The sequence below is a fragment of the Crinia signifera genome, chromosome 8 (genome assembly GCF_055691185.1).
Source record: "Crinia signifera chromosome 8, ASM5569118v1, whole genome shotgun sequence".
Lineage (NCBI taxonomy): Eukaryota > Metazoa > Chordata > Amphibia > Anura > Myobatrachidae > Crinia > Crinia signifera.
The window spans coordinates 14,956,553-14,976,127 of NC_139224.1; the positions used below are offsets into that span (position 1 = coordinate 14,956,553).

Below are 19,575 nucleotides of genomic sequence, written 5' to 3' on the forward strand. Positions count from 1 at the left end.
ACCTTGGGAATTAATGTCCACTTTGCGTCGTAAGCTGCTCATCAACTAATGATTTTTACACTGGGCAAAAGTCATCGCAGGCACCGCGTCGCCAGAGACTTACTCAGCTGCTGTGATGGAAAATGGCTATCCTGGCTGGAGCTGATGTCACAAACAGTCCCCGAACATGCTCTGCCACACCAAGTACTTTCCCCGTCACTCCCTGTTTTTCTAACATGACTGGGTTTATGTAACATCCCACTAAATGGCCAGTTCACACCCCCAGACAACTACCTATCAATCACTGTGCAAACGGTCTGCGATCCGAAAAAGTTGCAAGAGTTCATCGCTGGCTGGCGGGCGTCCTGCACGTGCCTTGTGGACTATAAGCATGTGCCGTTCATCGATAATCGGCCGCCGTTAGATCAAATCTGAATCGGGCCCTTTGATAGGACAAAAAAATATCTGGACACGCAAAATGGTCTTATCGGCTGTATGTGAGCAGTCAGGTTACTGTAAATGTGACCCAGGTATTAGACTACTTCCATAGGCCTAGAGCCTGAATCAGATTTGTACACAAAGCCGATGGTCACGCAGCTGAGCATGCATCGGTAGACTGTGCATGTGCCAAGGTAATCTAAGGATACCGCCTGCAATCAGAAGCAAAAATAAAGCGCTATGGATTGGGTGAAGGCAAACCGGCCCCAAACCAGTATCTTGCCATGGGCCCCACAAGGTCTAAATCTGCCTCTTTGAGACCCTACATCTATTATCAATGTGCCATAAACATTTTCCTAGGAATCTTGTGCTGCTTCTCCTGCATTACCCTCTTACTGCCACTAGGTGACACTACATCCACTATCTATGTGCCATAAACCTTTCACTAGGCTTCTTGTGCTGCTACTCCTGCATTACCCTCTTACTGCCACTAGGTGACACTACATCAACTATCCATGTGCCATAAACCTTTCACTAGGTATCTTGTGCTGCTACTCCTGCATTACCCTCTTACTGCCAGTAGGTGACATTACATCCACTATCCATGTGCCATAACCCTTTCCTAGGTATTGCATGCTGCTACTCCTACATTGCCCTCTTACTGCCACTAGGTGACACTACATCCACTATCCATGTGCCATAAACCTTTCACTAGGCATCTTGTGCTGCTACTCCTGCATTACCCTCTTACTGCCACTAGGTGACACTACATCCACTATCCATGTGCCATAAGCATTTCACTAGGTATATTGTGCTGCTACTCCTGCATTACCCTCTTACTGCCACTAGGTGACACTACATCCACTATCCATGTGCCATAACCCTTTCCTAGGTATTGCACACTGCTACTCCTACATTACCCTCTTACTGCCACTAGGTGACACTACATCTACTATCCATGTGCCATAAACCTTTCAGTAGGGTACATAACCTTGGCACAAATACAGCAGCTGCAGGCATACAGATGCAGTCCTACCCTAATTAAAATAATAATTTGCAAACACAGTAACAATCACATAACAGTAAATATAACTGCCTTGCAATAGTAAAAACCAGGTGTGCAATGCTGTTTTGTAGGATGACACGTTTATTTTGATTTTATTTTTAAATGACAATGCAGACAATATTACAGGAAATACGTCATCTTGAAAGAATATATATTTATTTCCAATTATGCATCAAACAACAGAATCTCCGCGTGGTTCTTCCTCTGTGATTTCCTTATCCCTTCGCTAGTTAACCTGGGGAAGATGAAAAACAATCCCGTCAACATTTCTATAGCAACGGATCACACGTCGTCACCCTAGTTACACGCATGAAGGTCGGTGGTTGGATCTAATTTCTCCTGATTATATGAAGATCTGTCATTCATTCACTACACTGATATAGACTCGATACAATGTCACTGTTCCTGGGACACTGTGGTGCGATTTACTAAGCCATGGATGGGGATAAAAGTAAGCAGTCAACCAGCTCCTAACTGTATATTTTCAAAGACATCCAGTAGCATGGCAGTTAGGAGCTGATTGGCTGGTAATTTATCTCTCTTCACTTTACTACAAAGCTTAGTAAATAGGGGCAACCAATCAGAAATGACTAGTTATTTATTAAGCACCTTCTAGAAGATAATCAATAGAAGAGGTAAAATTAAACAAATTAACTCTAAAGAGAGGAAACCGGAACAGGAGAATCAAATACAACTACAAGAGCAAATAAAAAATTTAGAACAAATACACAAAAGTAACCCAAAAAATGATAAAATATTGGGAAAACTGAACAAGTTAAGAGCAGAAATAGAAAATAAAAGTACGGTCCAACTAAAAAGAAATATGGCAAAATTTCAACAAAAACTATATTGTGAAAGCAATAAAGCAACTAAACTCTTATGCCCCTTTCAGACCGCACTTTTAAAACGGTAAATTGCCGTTTTTTTACCGTTTTAAAACGGTAATGTGTGCGGTCTGAAAGGTCCAGTCCCACTTAACCGGTTAGAAAATGCCGTTTTTTCTAACCGGTTAAAATGCAGGGTCCTACCCGTTTCTGAACCGGTATTTTAGCGCAAAAATCGGCTCAGAAACGGTATTTAGGACCCAGCCAATGAGCTGGGTCCTAAATTCAGCACAGTGAATACTTAATGAGCGCTCATTAAGTATTCACAGCACTGGAGCCCCCCCCGCGCGTGTCGACGCCCCCCGCGCATGTCGACGCCCCCCGCGTGTGTCGACGCCCCCCCCACCCCACCCCGCGTGTCGGCGCCCCCCCCCCCCCGTGTCGACTTACCCCGTGCCGGTATCTCCGTTGTGGTTCCCGGCACTGCAGCTCAGTATGCTCGGAAAGCACTTATGAAAAAAGTGTCTTTCAGAAAATGGCTGCCCCCCATACGGAAGACAGTTTTTTTAAACAGGGTTTCCTATGGGGCAGCCATTTTCTGGAAGACACTTTTTTCATAAGTGCTTTCCGAGCATACTGAGCTGCAGTCCACAACGGAGGTACCGGCACGGGGTAAGTCGACACGGGGGGGGGGGGCGCCGACACGCGGGGTGGGGTGGGGGGGGCGTCGACACGCGCGGGGGGCGTCGACATGCGCGGGGGGCGTCGACATGCTCTCGGTCGACACGCGAGGGGGGGGGGGGGCTGAAGGCTGCACTGGCTTTGACCCTGTATTTGGAAAGTTTCCAAAAACGGGTCTGCCAGTGTCAAAAAATCGGCACTTAAACGGTAATATACCGTTTAAGTGCTGCGGTGTGAAAGGGGTTTTATCTGGCAGACCCGTTTTTGGAAACGTTTCCAAATACAGGGTCAAAGCCAGTTATGCGGTCTGAAAGCAGCATTAGCAAACAAAATTAAAGGGAGACAGGTAAGAAAGCAAGTAAAAGAAATTTATAACAAAAATGGAGGGAAAATCACAAATCCAGTGGAAATAACAAATGTATTCGCAGAATACTATGAAAGTTTATATAACCTTAAAATGGATGAAAATACGATCCAACCAACAAAGGAAGAAATAAACACCTTTTTGGCAAGAATTAAACTACCAAAACTAGACATAGATCGATAACAAAATTAAATAAACCCTTAACAGATCAAGCAATGCAAGAGGCAATTAAAATCTTACAACTAAACAAAGCCGTAGGACCAGATGGATATAGTAACGAATTTTACAAAGTATTCCAGAAACAAGATCTTAATAGATTCCAGATCTTAATAGCCACATTTGAAGACGCAATAAGAAAAGAAAAATTCCCAGCAGAAATGCTAGAGGCTAGAATAGTGACAATTCACAAAGAAGGTAAGGACTCAAAAAATCCAAAACTACAGGCCAATAGCCTTATTAAATACAGACATAAAAATATACGGAAAAAATATAGCAAACCGATTAAAACAATACCTACCAAATTTGATCAATCCAGATCAGGTAGGATTCGTTAAAGATAGACAGGGGACAGAAAATACTAGAAGGGCAATAGATGTGATGGAATACCATATCAAAAATCAAAAACCTCTAATAATGATGTCGCTAGACGCACAAAAAGCCTTTGATAGGCTACATTGGGGCTATATGGAAGAAGTCTTAAAAAAAATTTGGAATGATGGGGAAAATTTTGAAAGCAGTAACGGCATTATATTCAGCCCCAGAAACGCATGTAATGTGCAACTCTTGCATATCTTCCAAATTTATCATCACAAACGGGACGCGGCAAGGCTGCCCACTATCCCCAATCATATTTGTTTTATCGATAGAACCCTTTGTGGAAACCATACGAGATACCCATTTGATAGAAGCCCCCAAGATTAAGGAAAAGCAACATAAGACACTACTGTTTGCAGATGATGTACCCATACTTCTTACCAGACCCCAAGTCTCAATAGCCATTCTAATGCAAATAATAGATCAATATTCTAGAATTTCATATTACAAGTTAAATAAAAATAAAACCGAAATCTTACCGATAAACATCGACCCAGGAGAAATAGCTACTCTTAAAAAGACATTTAAGTTTCAGTGGAGAGATAAGACTATAAAATATCTGGGAGTAAATTTGGCTCTCAATGAAGCAGACCTTCTAGAATGCAACTATACGCCATTATTAAAACAATTAGAAAAAAAAAACAAAGACTGGATTTATAAAGAAATAACGTGGATGGGTAGAATAGCAACAATGAAAATGTTTCTGCTACCCAAATTATTATACCTATTTAGGGCTATACCAAGAATACTTCCAAAATACTGGCTGAATAGGTTTAACACAATAATAAATAGATACATTCGGAAAGACAAAAAGGCTAATATAGCAAAAAAGTACTTGATAAGAGTAGCGCTCCGAGATATACAAACATATCAATACGCGTGTGTTCTGAACCAGATCCCAGAAGCAATAAAAGAGGGGGAAGAGAAACCGTGGGTAAAATTAGAAGAAGATATAATGGGAAATCTAGGTCTAAAAGATATAATCTGGATACCAGCAAATATGAGAGAAATAACAAAAGATACCCCAAAAGCGGTTAAAGACACACTTAAAGTCTGGGATCAGTTTCTGAACACACACGAGAAAATTAAAACGCCATTAAAGTATATCGAAATACAAACAATAATGAAACTAATTCCAGATCTAAGAGTAGACACATGGATCTCTGGAGGGATAAAAACGGTAGAAAAGTTAATCGGAGAAGACGGAGTAATCCCATTCACGCAACTCCAACAAAAATATGGAGTATTAACAATAGACTTCTATAAATACTTACAAATAAGAAGCTGGATAAATAAACAACAAATAAAAGGAGAAGAAGTAAAACAGCTAACAAATAACGTAATAAACAGAATAAGAGGAGGATACCAGACAAGGGGAATTACGTTCTGGTATAAAATCTTAATAGAAAATAAAATACAGGAAAAAATGAACGTACAGCTTAAGTGGGAGAGAGATTTAAACCTAGAGATAAATGAACAGCAATGGGAGAAGACCTTCTCAACAGTACATAAGATGACTAAATCCATCTCGCATATAGAAAGATACATGAAATTGCTACATAGAATGTACTACACGCCAGAGAAAATAAATAAGATACATCCTCAGCAGATAGATGAGTGTTGGAGATGTGGAGAAGGAAGTGCAGACCTGTTGCACATATTCTGGACGTGTAGTAAAGTCAAACAAGTCTGGAGGGAGGTAGAGGGACTGGTAACAAGAGTACTAGGAAAAGAGGTGGAATTGACCCCCCAGGGGGCACTACTCCACATCGGGCCACAAGATGTAAGACAAACAAATATCTAATTCTTAAATCAAGTCTTCATAGCCACAAAAACGGCAATAGCTCAGAACTGGAGACAAGAACAAATCCCAACCATGATAAAGATAATAAACAAAATAAACCGTGCCTATAACATGGAGACAAACGATGTCACACCAAACACCAAGTCACTAAAAAAATGGGAAATATGGAAACAATATCTCGATAGTGGAGAAGATGCCCTCTGGGGGACCATAAATACCTCAGACACGTAGGAAATAGAACAAGTAATAACATCCACCGAAAAACGTAACAAAATTAAAGTTCGGGAATCCCCGCAAAACCTACAAAAAAAAATAAAAAAGGGAAAGAAGAGAAGGGGAAAGAGGGAAAAAAACAAACAAACCCTGACATCCCCCAGCTCCATCCTAATCTGCCATTCCATGCAGGGGCCCCAGGATCTCCATAAATACCCATCCATGTTATTAGGATAATGGTTTCTGTGTACAGGTTGCTGTGGAGCTAGACGGACAGGCTTTCATAATATTCTCCCCAAATACCATATAGGGGGCCAGTGGCGGCTCGCACCTGATTGGGGGGCTGCCTGTGGCAATAGCAGGGGTACCGCTATTCAGGCACCCCCCTCCCCCTGTTGCCGCCTCCTCTCCTGGGTCCCACTCCCCGGCACCTGTACTTTAACGACAGGCGGCGGGACAGGTGCATGCGCACTACAAACATCTGTACTTACTTTCTACAAACGCATATGCAGCCAGCTTCTATGGGCTGCTTCGGCAACAGCCCATAGAAGGATCTATGGTCCCGGCGCCTGTACAATACAAATGACAGGCACCGGGACCAGCGCGTGCGCAGTACCGATATAGGTACTGTGCATGCACAATCGCCATTTTTCTTTGAACATCTCCTTGAAGGAAAGCCAGATCTACTGAACTGAATGGAGCTAGTGGAATGATCGACAGACTTCCCAACAAGAAGTACTGTGGTGGAAGTAAGGATGGACTTAACCAACCAAAGCTTTTGGAATCCAGAACATCTCCAGCACAAATAATTTAAAGTAAAACGGAGGTGCTATTGACTGCCGAAACACAAGACAGCTATGGTGCAGGTTTACCACACTATTCATGGTGGCGGAAAGGTTACTGTGGGGACTCGAGAATGTCTTCCACCCAGAGTTGTCCCAAGGTCAGTGTTTTTCAACCAACATGCCACGGCACACTGGTGTGCCCTGAGCTGTTCACAAGTGTGCCACCAGAGTTAGAGATGTCCACACCAGTTTACAGCCACCGACACCAGTTCAACTGTTATTTACTGGTCTATTGTTTTCATGTGAGGGCAAATTAATTTTATTTTTGTTAACTGTGGGGACCAGTGTGATTGTTTTTTTCATATGGGGGCCAATGGGTTTGTTTTTTTATTTCCTGTAGGGGCGTGATGGCGTGCCTTGGCAATTTTAAAACCTTGTTTGGTGTGACGCGCATTGAAAAAGTTTGAAAATCACTTCTCTAGGTGATAATAGAGCATGTTTCCACCCCATGGAGAAGGGTTTGAAAGTTGGTAGTAAGAAGCAGATTGGTTTGTACTCCATCTTTCTCCAAGGTTGGATACATCTTGTCTCCCTTAGACCCCCGTACCAACATCTCCTCCACCACACACATGGACCATGAAGCAAAGCTCAACAGATGTCATCAGTGTAGCTCCTTCCAAACATTATCTGACTATCTCACCTATCTCATTAGTGTCTGGAGAATCTAGAAGGCAGGACTGTCCCGCAACAGGGGTGGCCCTGGTCTGGATGGCTGCAATAGTTATCCAAAAAGGTTCCACTGTCCCTCCTGCTACAACTAAGCTCATGGTTCCCGGCTTCTAACTCTTAGAGGCCATTGACTCTACACCATGGGCCTTATTCGAGTTCACTCTTTCAGACAAAATCCTTCTTAGATGGACAAAACCATGTGCACTGCAGGGGGGCAGATGTAACTTATGCAGATCTAATTAGATTTGGGTGGGGTTTTACTTCAAAGTGAGATCTATATTGCAGTGTTAAAATAAAGCAACCAGTATTTACCCTGCAAAGAATTACCAAAAAATCACCAAATCTATTTCTATCTGCACGTTACATCTGCCCCCCTGCAGTGCACATGGTTTTGTCCATCTAAGAAGGATTTTGTCAGAAAGAGTGAACTCGAATAAGGCCCCATGTGACACATTTATTTCTGCAGTTCTTCAGAGATAGACCAAAGTCTATACCACTAACAGCACCCATATATCTTTGTATTCAACTAAAATAGTGTATGTTCGGAGCAGGGTTGGGTAACGGGACACCGATTTGCCATCTGATCCCGTTAGTAGTTGCTCTTCCCTCTGTACTTTCTTTTGGAATATGATGACCCCTGTAGACAAAGAAAGATCTCTTTATAGTGGGTGGGGGCTTGTACGTCTTAGGACATCTCGCCATGAATGAGCAAGAAGCCAAGAGGAGCCTCTGGCAGGAAATCCACTGCACCATTAATAGCACAACGGTCTTCTTCCTTCCTGCTACTAATAGGACTTCTTCTCTCCTGCTACTAATAGGTCTTCTTCTCTCCTGCTACTAATAGGTCTTCTTCTCTCCTGCTACTAATAGGTCTTCTTCTCTCCTGCTACTAATAGGTCTTCTTCTCTCCTGCTACTAATAGGTCTTCTTCTCTCCTGCTACTAATAGGTCTTCTTCTCTCCTGCTACTAATAGGTCTTCTTCTCTCCTGCTACTAATAGGCCTTCTTCTCTCCTGCTACTAATAGGCCTTCTTCTCTCCTGCTACTAATAGGCCTTCTTCTCTCCTGCTACTAATAGGTCTTCTTCTCTCCTGCTACTAATAGGTCTTCTTCTCTCCTGCTACTAATAGGCCTTCTTCTCTCCTGCTACTAATAGGTCTTCTCTCCTGCTACTAATAGGTCTTCTTCTCTCCTGCTCCTAATAGACTTAGACATGGGAAAAGTATGAGGTTACTTGGCTGCCTAGTGGCTACTTACAGGATCTTGACAACAATTAAAGCAACACTTCTTTACACCTTCACATTTGGAGTCAGTTTCGCACTGATGGGCCGGCTCACAGGTTGTCTCATTGGCGTTCGGAGGGCAATAGCCGATCTTGTCTGAAATTGGAAGGAAAAAGCAAATAATGCCGGATACTCTAATGGGAGGCCATCAGCCAGGTGATGATATCTGGTGAGTACTCACCGTCAGGAATCTGACACCGATGCCCATTGTTGCATGATGTCAAGCAGCATTTGCGATTGTCTTCACAGTTATAATCATTACTCTGGCATAAATCATTACATACTTCTAGAGCTATGGATGATGGTGGTGGTGGTGGTGGGCATTTCCCATCTTTTTCTGTAAAAAGATGGAGCATAGTCACTTAGTAGCACGTACAACAATGACACAACAATTACCATTGGATTGGGTAAAGGCGTTTTAAACTAGATCGCATGCGTAGTGCTAAAGCAGCATTTTGAACTAGATACAATGCGATCTAGTTCAAAAAGTACCTGCAGCACATGTCCAGCACTTGGACTGTACGATGTGATGTGTGCGAGAGATCAGATCGCTTAGCAAGAGACTGCACAGCGCCCCTGTGTTTTGTGTAGCGGGCGATAGCGATCAGCAGTGCTGGATTAAGCCTTCGGGGGGCCCGGGGCACTTTAGACACGGGGGGCCCGGGGCACTTTAGACACGGGGGGCCCCTCCCACTTGTCATTACTGGCCGCAAACTGCACGGGAGAATATTACACTGTAAAAACACAGAGTAAAGGCAGTATAAACTTGGTCAATGGGTAACTGCAGGGGGGGGGGGGGGTTAATATATATATATATATATATATATATATATATATATAAAAAAACACATAAACACCACATGAAAAGCCTGACTGTCCCTCTGTACCTTACTCTGTAATGCTGCTTTCACACCGCAGAACCTTCTTTAGACCAGGTATTTAAAATGTTTTTTAAAACGGGTCAGAGGAAGTTTACCCCCTTTCACACCACGTCTAAATACCTGGTCTAAAGCAGGTTTGCGGTGTGAAAGCGATTGTGAAAACGGCTCACATTGCTCCCCTGCGCTGTGGCCGGTCCAGGCTGGGGGCGGGGAGGGGGGGGGAGAGCGGCTGCCCGCGGGTCCTCCTGCAAAACTGATTAATTTATTGGGGGGGGGGGGGGAGAGGCTAAGCAGCCTCCCCCCAATGAATCAATTTTTACAGAGGAGCCCCAGGGTCCCCCCCAACACTTTGTAGCCGCGGAGGGGGCAGACCTGTGCCGCCCTGTGCACCCCCATTATTATCATCATCATCATCCCAGCAGTAGCCAGTCACCCATGAGCCCCGGGAGCAGCCCTGGTGCGCTGCCTGCTGTAATAGCCGGAGACGGATAAGGCAGCAGCATCCCAGCCGCACACATGCCCGGAGCCGCGGCCGCCGGTACCATGCTGCCATGCTGCTGATACAAGACGTCCGGCCGGGTGTAGCTGCAGGAGGCATCCAATCAGGGATCCTGATGTCCCCATCATTCGGGGGTTAGTAGTGCGGGAGGAGCAGAAGCCTCGCTTCCTATCACCGCTCCCTGCGGGCGGCCGCAGCGCATCGCCGGCTGCAGGACATGACGCGTCGCTGCTTGCACTGACCGCTGGCAGCGAGGACTGAGGAGGGCGCCCGGCGGCGGCAGCAGCAGCGGGGACTCGGCTCGGGAGGCATCACAGCATGGGCTGCGCTCTAAGCATCCACATCTCTGACAGCAGGGTGGTGTATCTAAGCGGCAAAGACTCTGACGACTCCAACTCCCCCCAGCAGCAGCTCGGCGCGCTGTCCCAGCAGCAGGGCAACTGCGTCCCGGGATTATTCATTAAATCCTCTCACACGTGGGGGGGGGGTTCAACCTGGGAAGCGCAGCGCGTCCCTACAGTGTATGTTATATCAGTGGCGGGGTCCCTGCAGCGTATGGGAACTAGTAGCTGCAGGGACCCCGCCACTGATATAACATACACTGTAGGGACCCCCTGCCCCCAGCACGATTATTCCCCTCCCTGCGCTGCCCAGGGGAGAGGGGGGGGGGGGAGAAATCCCGTTTCAGATCCGTTTTGTCACCCAAAAAAAAAACGGGTCTGAAAGGGTAGGACCCTGCTTTTTTACCGTTTCCAAAAACCGTTTTTTTTGGAAACGGTAAAATCACTTTTGCACCTTTCAGACCGCACAGATTACCGTTTCAAAACGGTTAAAAATCGGCAAAATACCTTTTTTTTTGTGCGGTCTGAAAGGGGCATAAGAGACCTCATAGGCTCAGCGCTACCTTTGATTAAACACCCTCCCATGATGCTGCTGCTATCCTTCATGGGCCTGAGAAGCATTTGGTGTACTCCACCAATCAGAGCTCAGCACAAACCTCTCAGCCTCTGCCCTCTTGTACAAAGTGTCATGGGACTTAGTCAGCTCCCAGTAATGCACTGCACACTTGTGCAGTCCGTGTGCCTTGGGTCCCAAAGCTCAGCACCATTAATCATTGTCACATTGGCAGATAGGTGAAGCTGCAGCACTACCCCACTCTCCCATGCACAACCTTTAGCTAAAATATATATATATATATTTTTTTTTAAATACATGCCAACCACAGAGCGCCCGGGGGTAATGACCCCCTGTGCCCCCCCCCCCCCCCCCTTTAATCCGGCCCTGGCAATCAGCATTAACTTGTGTAACTTAAATCTCCCATGCTTAATCGCAGGTGCACATCACTGGCACTTCTAGCAATCTAGATTCAGATCCTATAATAGCACCCATTCTCTCTGCCCTGCCACCTTGTACCCTCTCCTATATCTCTCCTGGCACCCCTTCTCTGCCCTGCCACCTTGTACCCTCTCTCCTGGCACCCCTTCTCTCTCTGCCATGCCACCTTGTACCCTATCCTATCTCTCTCCTGGCACCCCTGCCACCTTTTACCCTCTCCTATATCTCTCCTGGCACCCCTTCTCTGCCATGCCACCTTGTACCCTCTCCTATCTCTCTCCTGGCACCTTCTCTCTCTGCCCTGCCACCTTGTACCCTCTCCTGTATCTCTCCTGGCACCCCTTCTCTGCCCTGCCACCTTGTACCCTATCCTATCTCTCTCCTGGCATCCCTTCTCTATCTGCCCTGCCACATTGTACCCTCTCCTATATCTCTCCTGGCACCCCTTCTCTCTCTGCCCTGCCACCTTGTACCCTATCCTATCTCTCTCCTGGCACCCCTGCCACCTTGTACCCTCTCCTATATCTCTCCTGGCACCCCTTCTCTGCCCTGCCACCTTGTACCCTCTCCTATCTCTCCTGGCACCCCTTCTCTGCCCTGCCACCTTTTACTCTCTCCTATATCTCTCCTGGCACCCCTTCTCTGCCCTGCCACCTTTTACCCTCTCCTATATCTCTCCTGGCACCCATTCTCTCTGCCCTGCCACCTTGTACCCTATCCTATCTCTCTCCTGGCACCCCTTCTCTCTCTGCCCTGCCACCTTGTACCCTCTCCTTTATCTCTCCTGGCACCCCTTATCTGCCCTGCCACCTTGTACCCTCTCTCCTGGCACCCCTTCTCTCTCTGCCCTGCCACCTTGTACCCTATCCTATCTCTCTCCTGGTACCCCTGCCACCTTGTTCCCTCTCCTATATCGCTCCTGGCACCCCTTCTCCGCCCTGCCACCTTGTACCCTATCCCATCTCTCCTGGCACCTTCTCTCTCTGCCCTGCCACCTTGTACCCTCTCATATATCTCTCCTGGCACCCCTTCTCTTCCCTGCCACCTTGTACCCTCTCCTTTATCTCTCCTGGCACTTTCTCTCGGCCCTGCCACCTTGTACCCTATCCTATATCTCTCCTGGCACCCCTTCTCTGCCCTGCCACCTTGTACCCTCTCCTATATCTCTCCAGGCACCTTCTGTCGGCCCTACCACCTTGTACCCTCTCCTATATCTCTCCTGGCACCCCTTCTCGGCCCTGCCACCTTGTACCCCCTCCCATCTGTCTCCTGTAACCCCTTTTCGGCCCTGCCACTTTGTACCCTCTCCTATCTCTCTCCTGGCACCTTCTCTCTGCCCTGCCACCTTGTACCCTTTCCTATATCTCCCCTGGCACCCATTCTCTCTGCCTGCCACCTTGTGCCCTCTATCTCTCTCCTGGCACCTTCTCTCTCCCCTGCCACCTTGTACCCTCTCTTATATTTCCCCCGGCACCCCTTCTCTCCTATCTCTCTCCTGGCACCCCTTCTCTCTCTGCCCTGCCACCTTGTACCCTATCCTATCTCTCTCCTGCACCCCTGCCACCTTGTACCCTCTCCTATATCTCTCCTAGCACCCCTTCTCTGCCCTGCCACCTTGTACCCTCTCCTATCTCTCCTGGCACCCCTTCACTGCCCTGCCACCTTGTACCCTCTCCTATATCTCTCCTGGCACCCCTTCTCTGCCCTGCCACCTTGTACTCTCTCCTATATCTCTCCTGGCACCCATTCTCTCTGCCCTGACACCTTGTACCCTATCCTATATATCTCCTGGCACCACTTCTCTGCCCTGCCACCTTGTACCCTCTCCCTCTCCTGGCACCCCTTCTCTCTCTGCCCTGCCACCTTGTACCCTCTCCTATATCTCTCCTGGCACCCCTTATCTGCCCTGCCACCTTGTACCCTCTCTCCTGGCACCCCTTCTCTCTCTGCCCTGCCACCTTGTACCCTATCCTATCTCTCTCCTGGTACCCCTGCCACCTTGTACCCTCTCCTATATCGCTCCTGGCACCCCTTCTCAGCCCTGCCACCTTGTACCCTATCCCATCTCTCTCCTGGCACCTTCTCTCTCTGCCCTGCCACCTTGTACCTTCTCATATATCTCTCCTGGCACCCCTTCTCTGCCCTGCCACCTTGTACCCTCTCCTATATCTCTCCTGGCACTTTCTCTCGGCCCTGCCACCTTGTGTACCCTATCCTATATCTCTCCTGGCACCCCTTCTGTGCCCTGCCACCTTGTACCCTCTCATATATCTCTCCTGGCACCTTCTCTCGGCCCTGCCACCTTGTACCCTCTCCTATATCTCTCCTGGTACCCCTTCTCAGCCTTGCCACTTTGTACCCTCTCCTATCTGTCTCCTGGCACCCCTTTTCGGCCCTGCCACTTTGTACCCTCTCCTATCTCTCTCCTGGCACCTTCTCCCGGCCCTGCCACATTGTACCCTCTCCCATCTGTCTCCTGGCACCCCTTTTCGGCCCTGCCACTTTGTTCCCTCTCCTATCTCTCTCCTGGCACCTTCTCTCTGCCCTGCCACCTTGTACCCTTTCCTATATCTCCCCTAGCACCCATTCTCTCTGCCTGCCACCTTGTGCCCTCTATCTCTCTCCTGGCACCTTCTCTCTGCCCTGCCACCTTGTACCTTCTCATATATTTCCCCTGGCACCTTCTCTCCTATCTCTCTCCTGGCACCCCTTCTCTCTGCCCTGCCACCTTTTACCCTATCCTATGTCTCTCCTGGCACCCCTTCTCTCTCTGCCCTGCCACCTTATACCCTATCCTATCTCTCTCCTGCACCCCTGCCACCTTGTACCCTCTCCTATATCTCTCCTAGCACTCCTTCTCTGCCCTGCCACCTTGTACCCTCTCCTATCTCTCCTGGCACCCCTTCTCTGCCCTGCCACCTTGTACCCTCTCCTATATCTCTCCTGGCACCCCTTCTCTGCCCTGCCACCTTGTACCCTCTCCTATATCTCTCCTGGCACCCATTATCTCTGCCCTGCCACCTTGTACCCTATCCTATCTCTCTCCTGGCACCTTCTCTCTCTGCCCTGCCACCTTGTACCCTCTCCTATCTCTCTCCTGGCACCTTCTCTCTCTGCCCTGCCACCTTGTACCCTCTCCTATATCTCTCCTGGCACCCCTTCTCTGCCATGCCACCTTGTACCCTCTCATATCTCTCCACGCTTCTCTGCCCTGCCACCTTGTACCCTCTCCTATATCTCTCCTGGCACCTTCTCTCGGCCCTGCCACTTTGTACCCTCTCCGATCTCTATCCTGGCACCTTCTTTCTTTGCCCTGCCACCTTGTACCCTCTCTTATTTTACCTGGCACCCCTGCTCTCCTATCTCTCCCCTTCTATCTGCCCTGCAACCTTGTGCCCTCTCCTCTCTCTTCCCTAGCACCCCTTCTCTCCTATCTCTCTCCTGGCACCTTCTTTCTTTGCCCTGCCACCTTGTACCCTCTTATATTTCCCCTGGCACCCCTTCTCTCCTATCTCTCTCCTGGCACCCCTTCTCTCTGCCCTACCACCCTGTCTAAATTGCAGTGTAAAAATAATGCAGTCAGTATTTATCCTGCACAGAAACAAAATAACTCACACAAATCTAACTCTCTCTGCACATGTTAAATCTGCCCCACCTGCAGTGCACATGGTTTTGCCCACTTTCCAAACAAATTTGTACTGCGATCAGATCTGAATAAGGGCCATTGTGTGAGATTTATCAAAGCTGAGAGAGAGAGATACAGTAAAGGCCCATACACACTGGGCAACTAACCAATTCCTGTCATTTTCAAGCACATTCTGTAACATGGTAGCTAGGAGATGATTGGCTGTACTTTATCTCTCTCCAAGACTCGCTAGGGAACCCAATGTTTGCGACTTAAAAATCACTTTGTTTTCATGCTCCAACCTCTGCACACACCCACAGCCACCACATACATACATACATACATACATACATACATACATACACACACAGCCACCACATACATACATACATACACACACACACACACACACCACATACTGTACATACACACACACACAGCCAACACATACATACACACACAGCCACCACATACATACACAGACAGCCACCACATACATACATACATACACAGCCACCACATACATACACCCACAGCCACCACATACATACACACACACACACACACACAGCCACCACATACTGTACATACACACACACACAGCCACCACATACATACATACATACATACATACATACATACATACATACACAGCCACCACATACATACACCCACAGCCACCACATACATATACACACACACACACACACACAGCCACCACATACTGTACATACACACACACAGCCACCACATACATACATACATACATACATACATACATACATACACACAGCCACCACATACTGTACATACATACACACACACACACACACACACACACACACACACACAGCCACCACATACTGTACATAGACACACACACAGCCACCACATACATACACACACAGCCACCACATACCATACCTCCCAACTGTCACGATTACAGCAGGACAGTCCAGATTTTCGGGTCCTGTCCCGCTGTCCCACCCGCGGCAGGCATTGTCCCGCTGCGGGGGGTGGCAGTTGGGAGACCCCCCAATCTAATAGAATAGACGCTGTGCGCATGCGCACAGCGTCTATTCTCGTATGAAAATGAGGTTGCGGCAAATTAGCATAAGCCGCACCCTCATTTGCATACGCCCGTCCCCTCATTTGCATACGCCGCGCGAGTGTCCCTATTTCCCCAACACAGAAGTTGGGAGGTATGACATACATACATACATACACACACAGCCACCACATACATACACACACACAGCCACCACATACTGTACATACACACACACACACACACACACAGCCACCACATACATACATACACACACACACACACACACACAGCAACCACATACTGTACATACACACACACACACACACACACACAGCCACCACATACATACATACACAGCCACCACATACTGTACATAGACACACACACAGCCACCACATACATACATACATACATACATACATACATACACACACACAGCCACCACATACTGTACATACACACACACACACAGCCACCACATACATACATACATACACAGCCACCACATAGTGTACATAGACACACACACAGCCACCACATACATACACACACAGCCACCACATACATACATACATACATACATACATACACACACACACACACAGCCACCACATACTGTACATACACACACCCACAGCCACCACATACATACATACATACATACATACATGCATACACACACAGCCACTACATACATACACACAGAACCACCACACACACACACACATACACACAACCACCACACATAACACACAACCACCACACAAACACACACAGCCACCACATACTGTACATACACACACACACACACAACCACCACACACACATACACACAACCACCACACACATATACACACGTAACACACAACCACCACACAAACTCACACACACAGCCACCACATACACAAACTCACACACACAGCCACCACACACACACACATAACAAACACACACGTAACACACTTACACACACATAGAATACACACGTAACACACAGCCAGACACACACACATGTAACACACACACATACACGTAACACACATACACACATAACACATCTGCATTGTAATACATCTTTCTTTTTTTTATTAAATACAGTACATAGAAAAAGCTATTCCAGAGGTTTGATCGAAACTGTGGAACTACAAGTCCCATAATGCCCTTTCATGTCTGAGCAGGCTGAGATTTTCCTGCTGGCGGTTACCTGTACCTGACCTGTCATCACATTGCGGAGCACAGTGAGTACCCGGCGCTCTGCAGGTTCTGGTACAGCGCACAGTGACACCCTGTGCCTCGCACCTCCTCCCTGCCTCTGTCCCTGATTGTACATGAATGACCTGTCAGGTGGAAAGATGCCCAATAATATAATGGCCTTTGTGTAAGGTGCAGGGACAGGTGAGTGTCCTGTGCTCCCGGCTTACCTGGAGGTGGGGTAGTTGTTGGTTCCCCTTGCACACTCGCCCCCTGGGTACACTTCAGCACTGCCAGGAGAGACACCAGGAGACACACCACAGGCTTCATGCTTCTTCCAGCTTCTAGATAGACGTCAGCAAAACATCCAAATAGCATTTAAAGGTAAGTCCAGGTATGGGTGGGGCATGCTGATGGGACAGCCCCATCCCCCTGTTACCTGCAGCCCCAGGCACACAGGTAAGCAAACCCACATCCTCTGTTGTCACCGGGAAACCCGAGAGGGGGATTAAATAAGGTGTCTCAGAAAGGAACACTGTGATGCCTTGTGTACAAGCACAGTAGCCAGCCCTGTGGGATCTGCCTCACCCCTGGCACCTGTGCATAACATTCTTCACTCATAGAGGTGTCAGAGAGCACACCCCCAATTATTGTATAGACAGAGGCACCTGCATTATGCTACAGAATAAGTCCATTCCTCTATGTGCTCTATAATTAGGTATAGTTACTAAACATCAACCATCAATTGGTCAATATCAACAGTGTTTCATGGTAAAAAATACATTTAAAAAAGGGAAAATGGCTGAATTTTTTAATCAGCATCAATGTTGGTCAAATTGTAGTTCTAAAGGCATTCAACTCCTGCAAAAAAGACAAAAAAATGGATCAGAAATTGATCAAAACAGACTACCACTTCCGGTGGTTCCTCAAATTGTGGTTTGCATACATCTCCAATGATGGTGTGCCTGCGATGGTTTGCATACATCTTCAATGATGGGGTGCCTGCGATGGTTTGCATACATCTCTGATATGGGGTGTCTGTGATAATTTGTGTACACCTCCGATGGTCGAGTGGCTGCTTTATTTTGCATACATCTCCAATGGTGGAGTGCCTGTTATGGTTTGCATACGCCTCCGATAGTGGGATGCTTGCGATGGTGTGCATACATCTCCAATGGTCGGTTGCCTGCGATGGTTTGCTTACAACTCCGATGGTGGTGTGCCTGTGATCGATTGCTTACATCACCGAAGGTGGGGTGTCTGCGATGGTTTGCTTACATCTCCGATGGTGGTTTGCCTGTGATGGTTTGCTTACATCTCCGATGTTGGGGTGCCTGTGATGGTTTGCTTACATCTCCGATGTTGGTGTGCCTGTGATGGTTTGCTTACATCTCCGATGTTGGTGTGCCTGTGATGGTTTGTTTACATCTCCGATGGTGGTATGCCTGTGATGGTTTGCTTATATCTCTGATGGTGGTGTGCCTGTGATGGTTTGCTTACATCTCCGATGTTGGGGTGCCTGTGATGGTTTGCTTACATCTCCGATGTTGGTGTGCCTGTGATGGTTTGTTTACATCTCCGATGGTGGTATGCCTGTGATGGTTTGCTTATATCTCTGATGGTGGTGTGCCTGTGATGGTTTGCTTACATCTCCGATGTTGGTGTGCCTGTGATGATTTGCTTATATCTCTGATGGTGGTGTGCCTGTGATGGTTTGCTTACATCTCCGATGTTGGTGTGCCTGTGATGGTTTGCTTACATCTCCGATGGTGGTATGCCTGTGATGGTTTGCTTATATATCCGATGGTGGTGTGCCTGTGATGGTTTGCTTACATCTCCGATGGTGGTGTGCCTGTGATTGTTTGCATACTGTACATCTCAGATGTTAGGGTGTCTGCAATGGTTTGCTTATATCACCGATGTTGGGGTGCCTGTGATGGTTTGCTTACATCTCCGATGTTGGTGTGCCTGTGATGGTTTGCTTACATCTCCGATGGTGGTATGCCTGTGATGGTTTGCTTATATCTCCGATGGTGGTGTGCCTGTGATGGTTTGCTTACATCTCCGATGGTGGTGTGCCTGTGATTGTTTGCATACTGTACATCTCAGATGTTAGGGTGTCTGCAATGGTTTGCTTACATCACCGATGATGGTATGCCTGTGATGGTTTGCTTACATCTCCGATGGTGGTATGCCTGTGATGGTTTGCTTATATCTCCGATGGTTGTGTGCT

The 19,575-nt window shown here is 47.3% G+C and overlaps 1 protein-coding gene across 4 annotated transcripts; it reads right to left on the reverse strand.

The window, feature by feature from the left end:
- Positions 1-1,546: 1,546 nt before the first annotated feature.
- On the reverse strand, positions 1,547-17,703 carry LOC146025754 (antileukoproteinase-like). Of its 4 annotated transcripts, none has more exons than XM_083155789.1 (4): positions 17,573-17,703; positions 8,942-9,097; positions 8,735-8,856; positions 1,547-1,718 (listed from the first exon to the last, which is right to left on the reverse strand). In XM_083155789.1, the coding sequence occupies exons 1-4, from the start codon at positions 17,670-17,672 to the stop codon at positions 1,710-1,712; spliced, it is 387 nt and encodes a 128-aa protein (XP_083011915.1). In that variant the 5' UTR covers positions 17,673-17,703; the 3' UTR covers positions 1,547-1,709. The 4 variants fall into 4 exon arrangements, with proteins under 4 accessions (XP_083011915.1, XP_083011918.1, XP_083011917.1 ...); XM_083155792.1 differs by lacking the exon at positions 17,573-17,703 and adding an exon at positions 11,045-11,088; XM_083155791.1 differs by lacking the exon at positions 17,573-17,703 and adding an exon at positions 10,383-10,612.
- Between the last annotated feature and the right edge of the window lie 1,872 nt (positions 17,704-19,575).

Bases quoted from the DNA above. Each gene is read 5' to 3' on its own strand.
- LOC146025754 (XM_083155790.1), bottom strand. From the start codon at position 10,186: ATGGTACCGGCGGCCGCGGCTCCGGGCATGTGTGCGGCTGGGATGCTG. The intron at 9,098-10,074 runs GTGACTGGCTAC...ATCTTTTTACAG, and splicing joins GCTGCTCCCGGGGCTCATGG to AAAAAGATGGGAAATGCCCA. The intron at 8,857-8,941 runs GTGAGTACTCAC...TTCCAATTTCAG, and splicing joins TCGGTGTCAGATTCCTGACG to ACAAGATCGGCTATTGCCCT.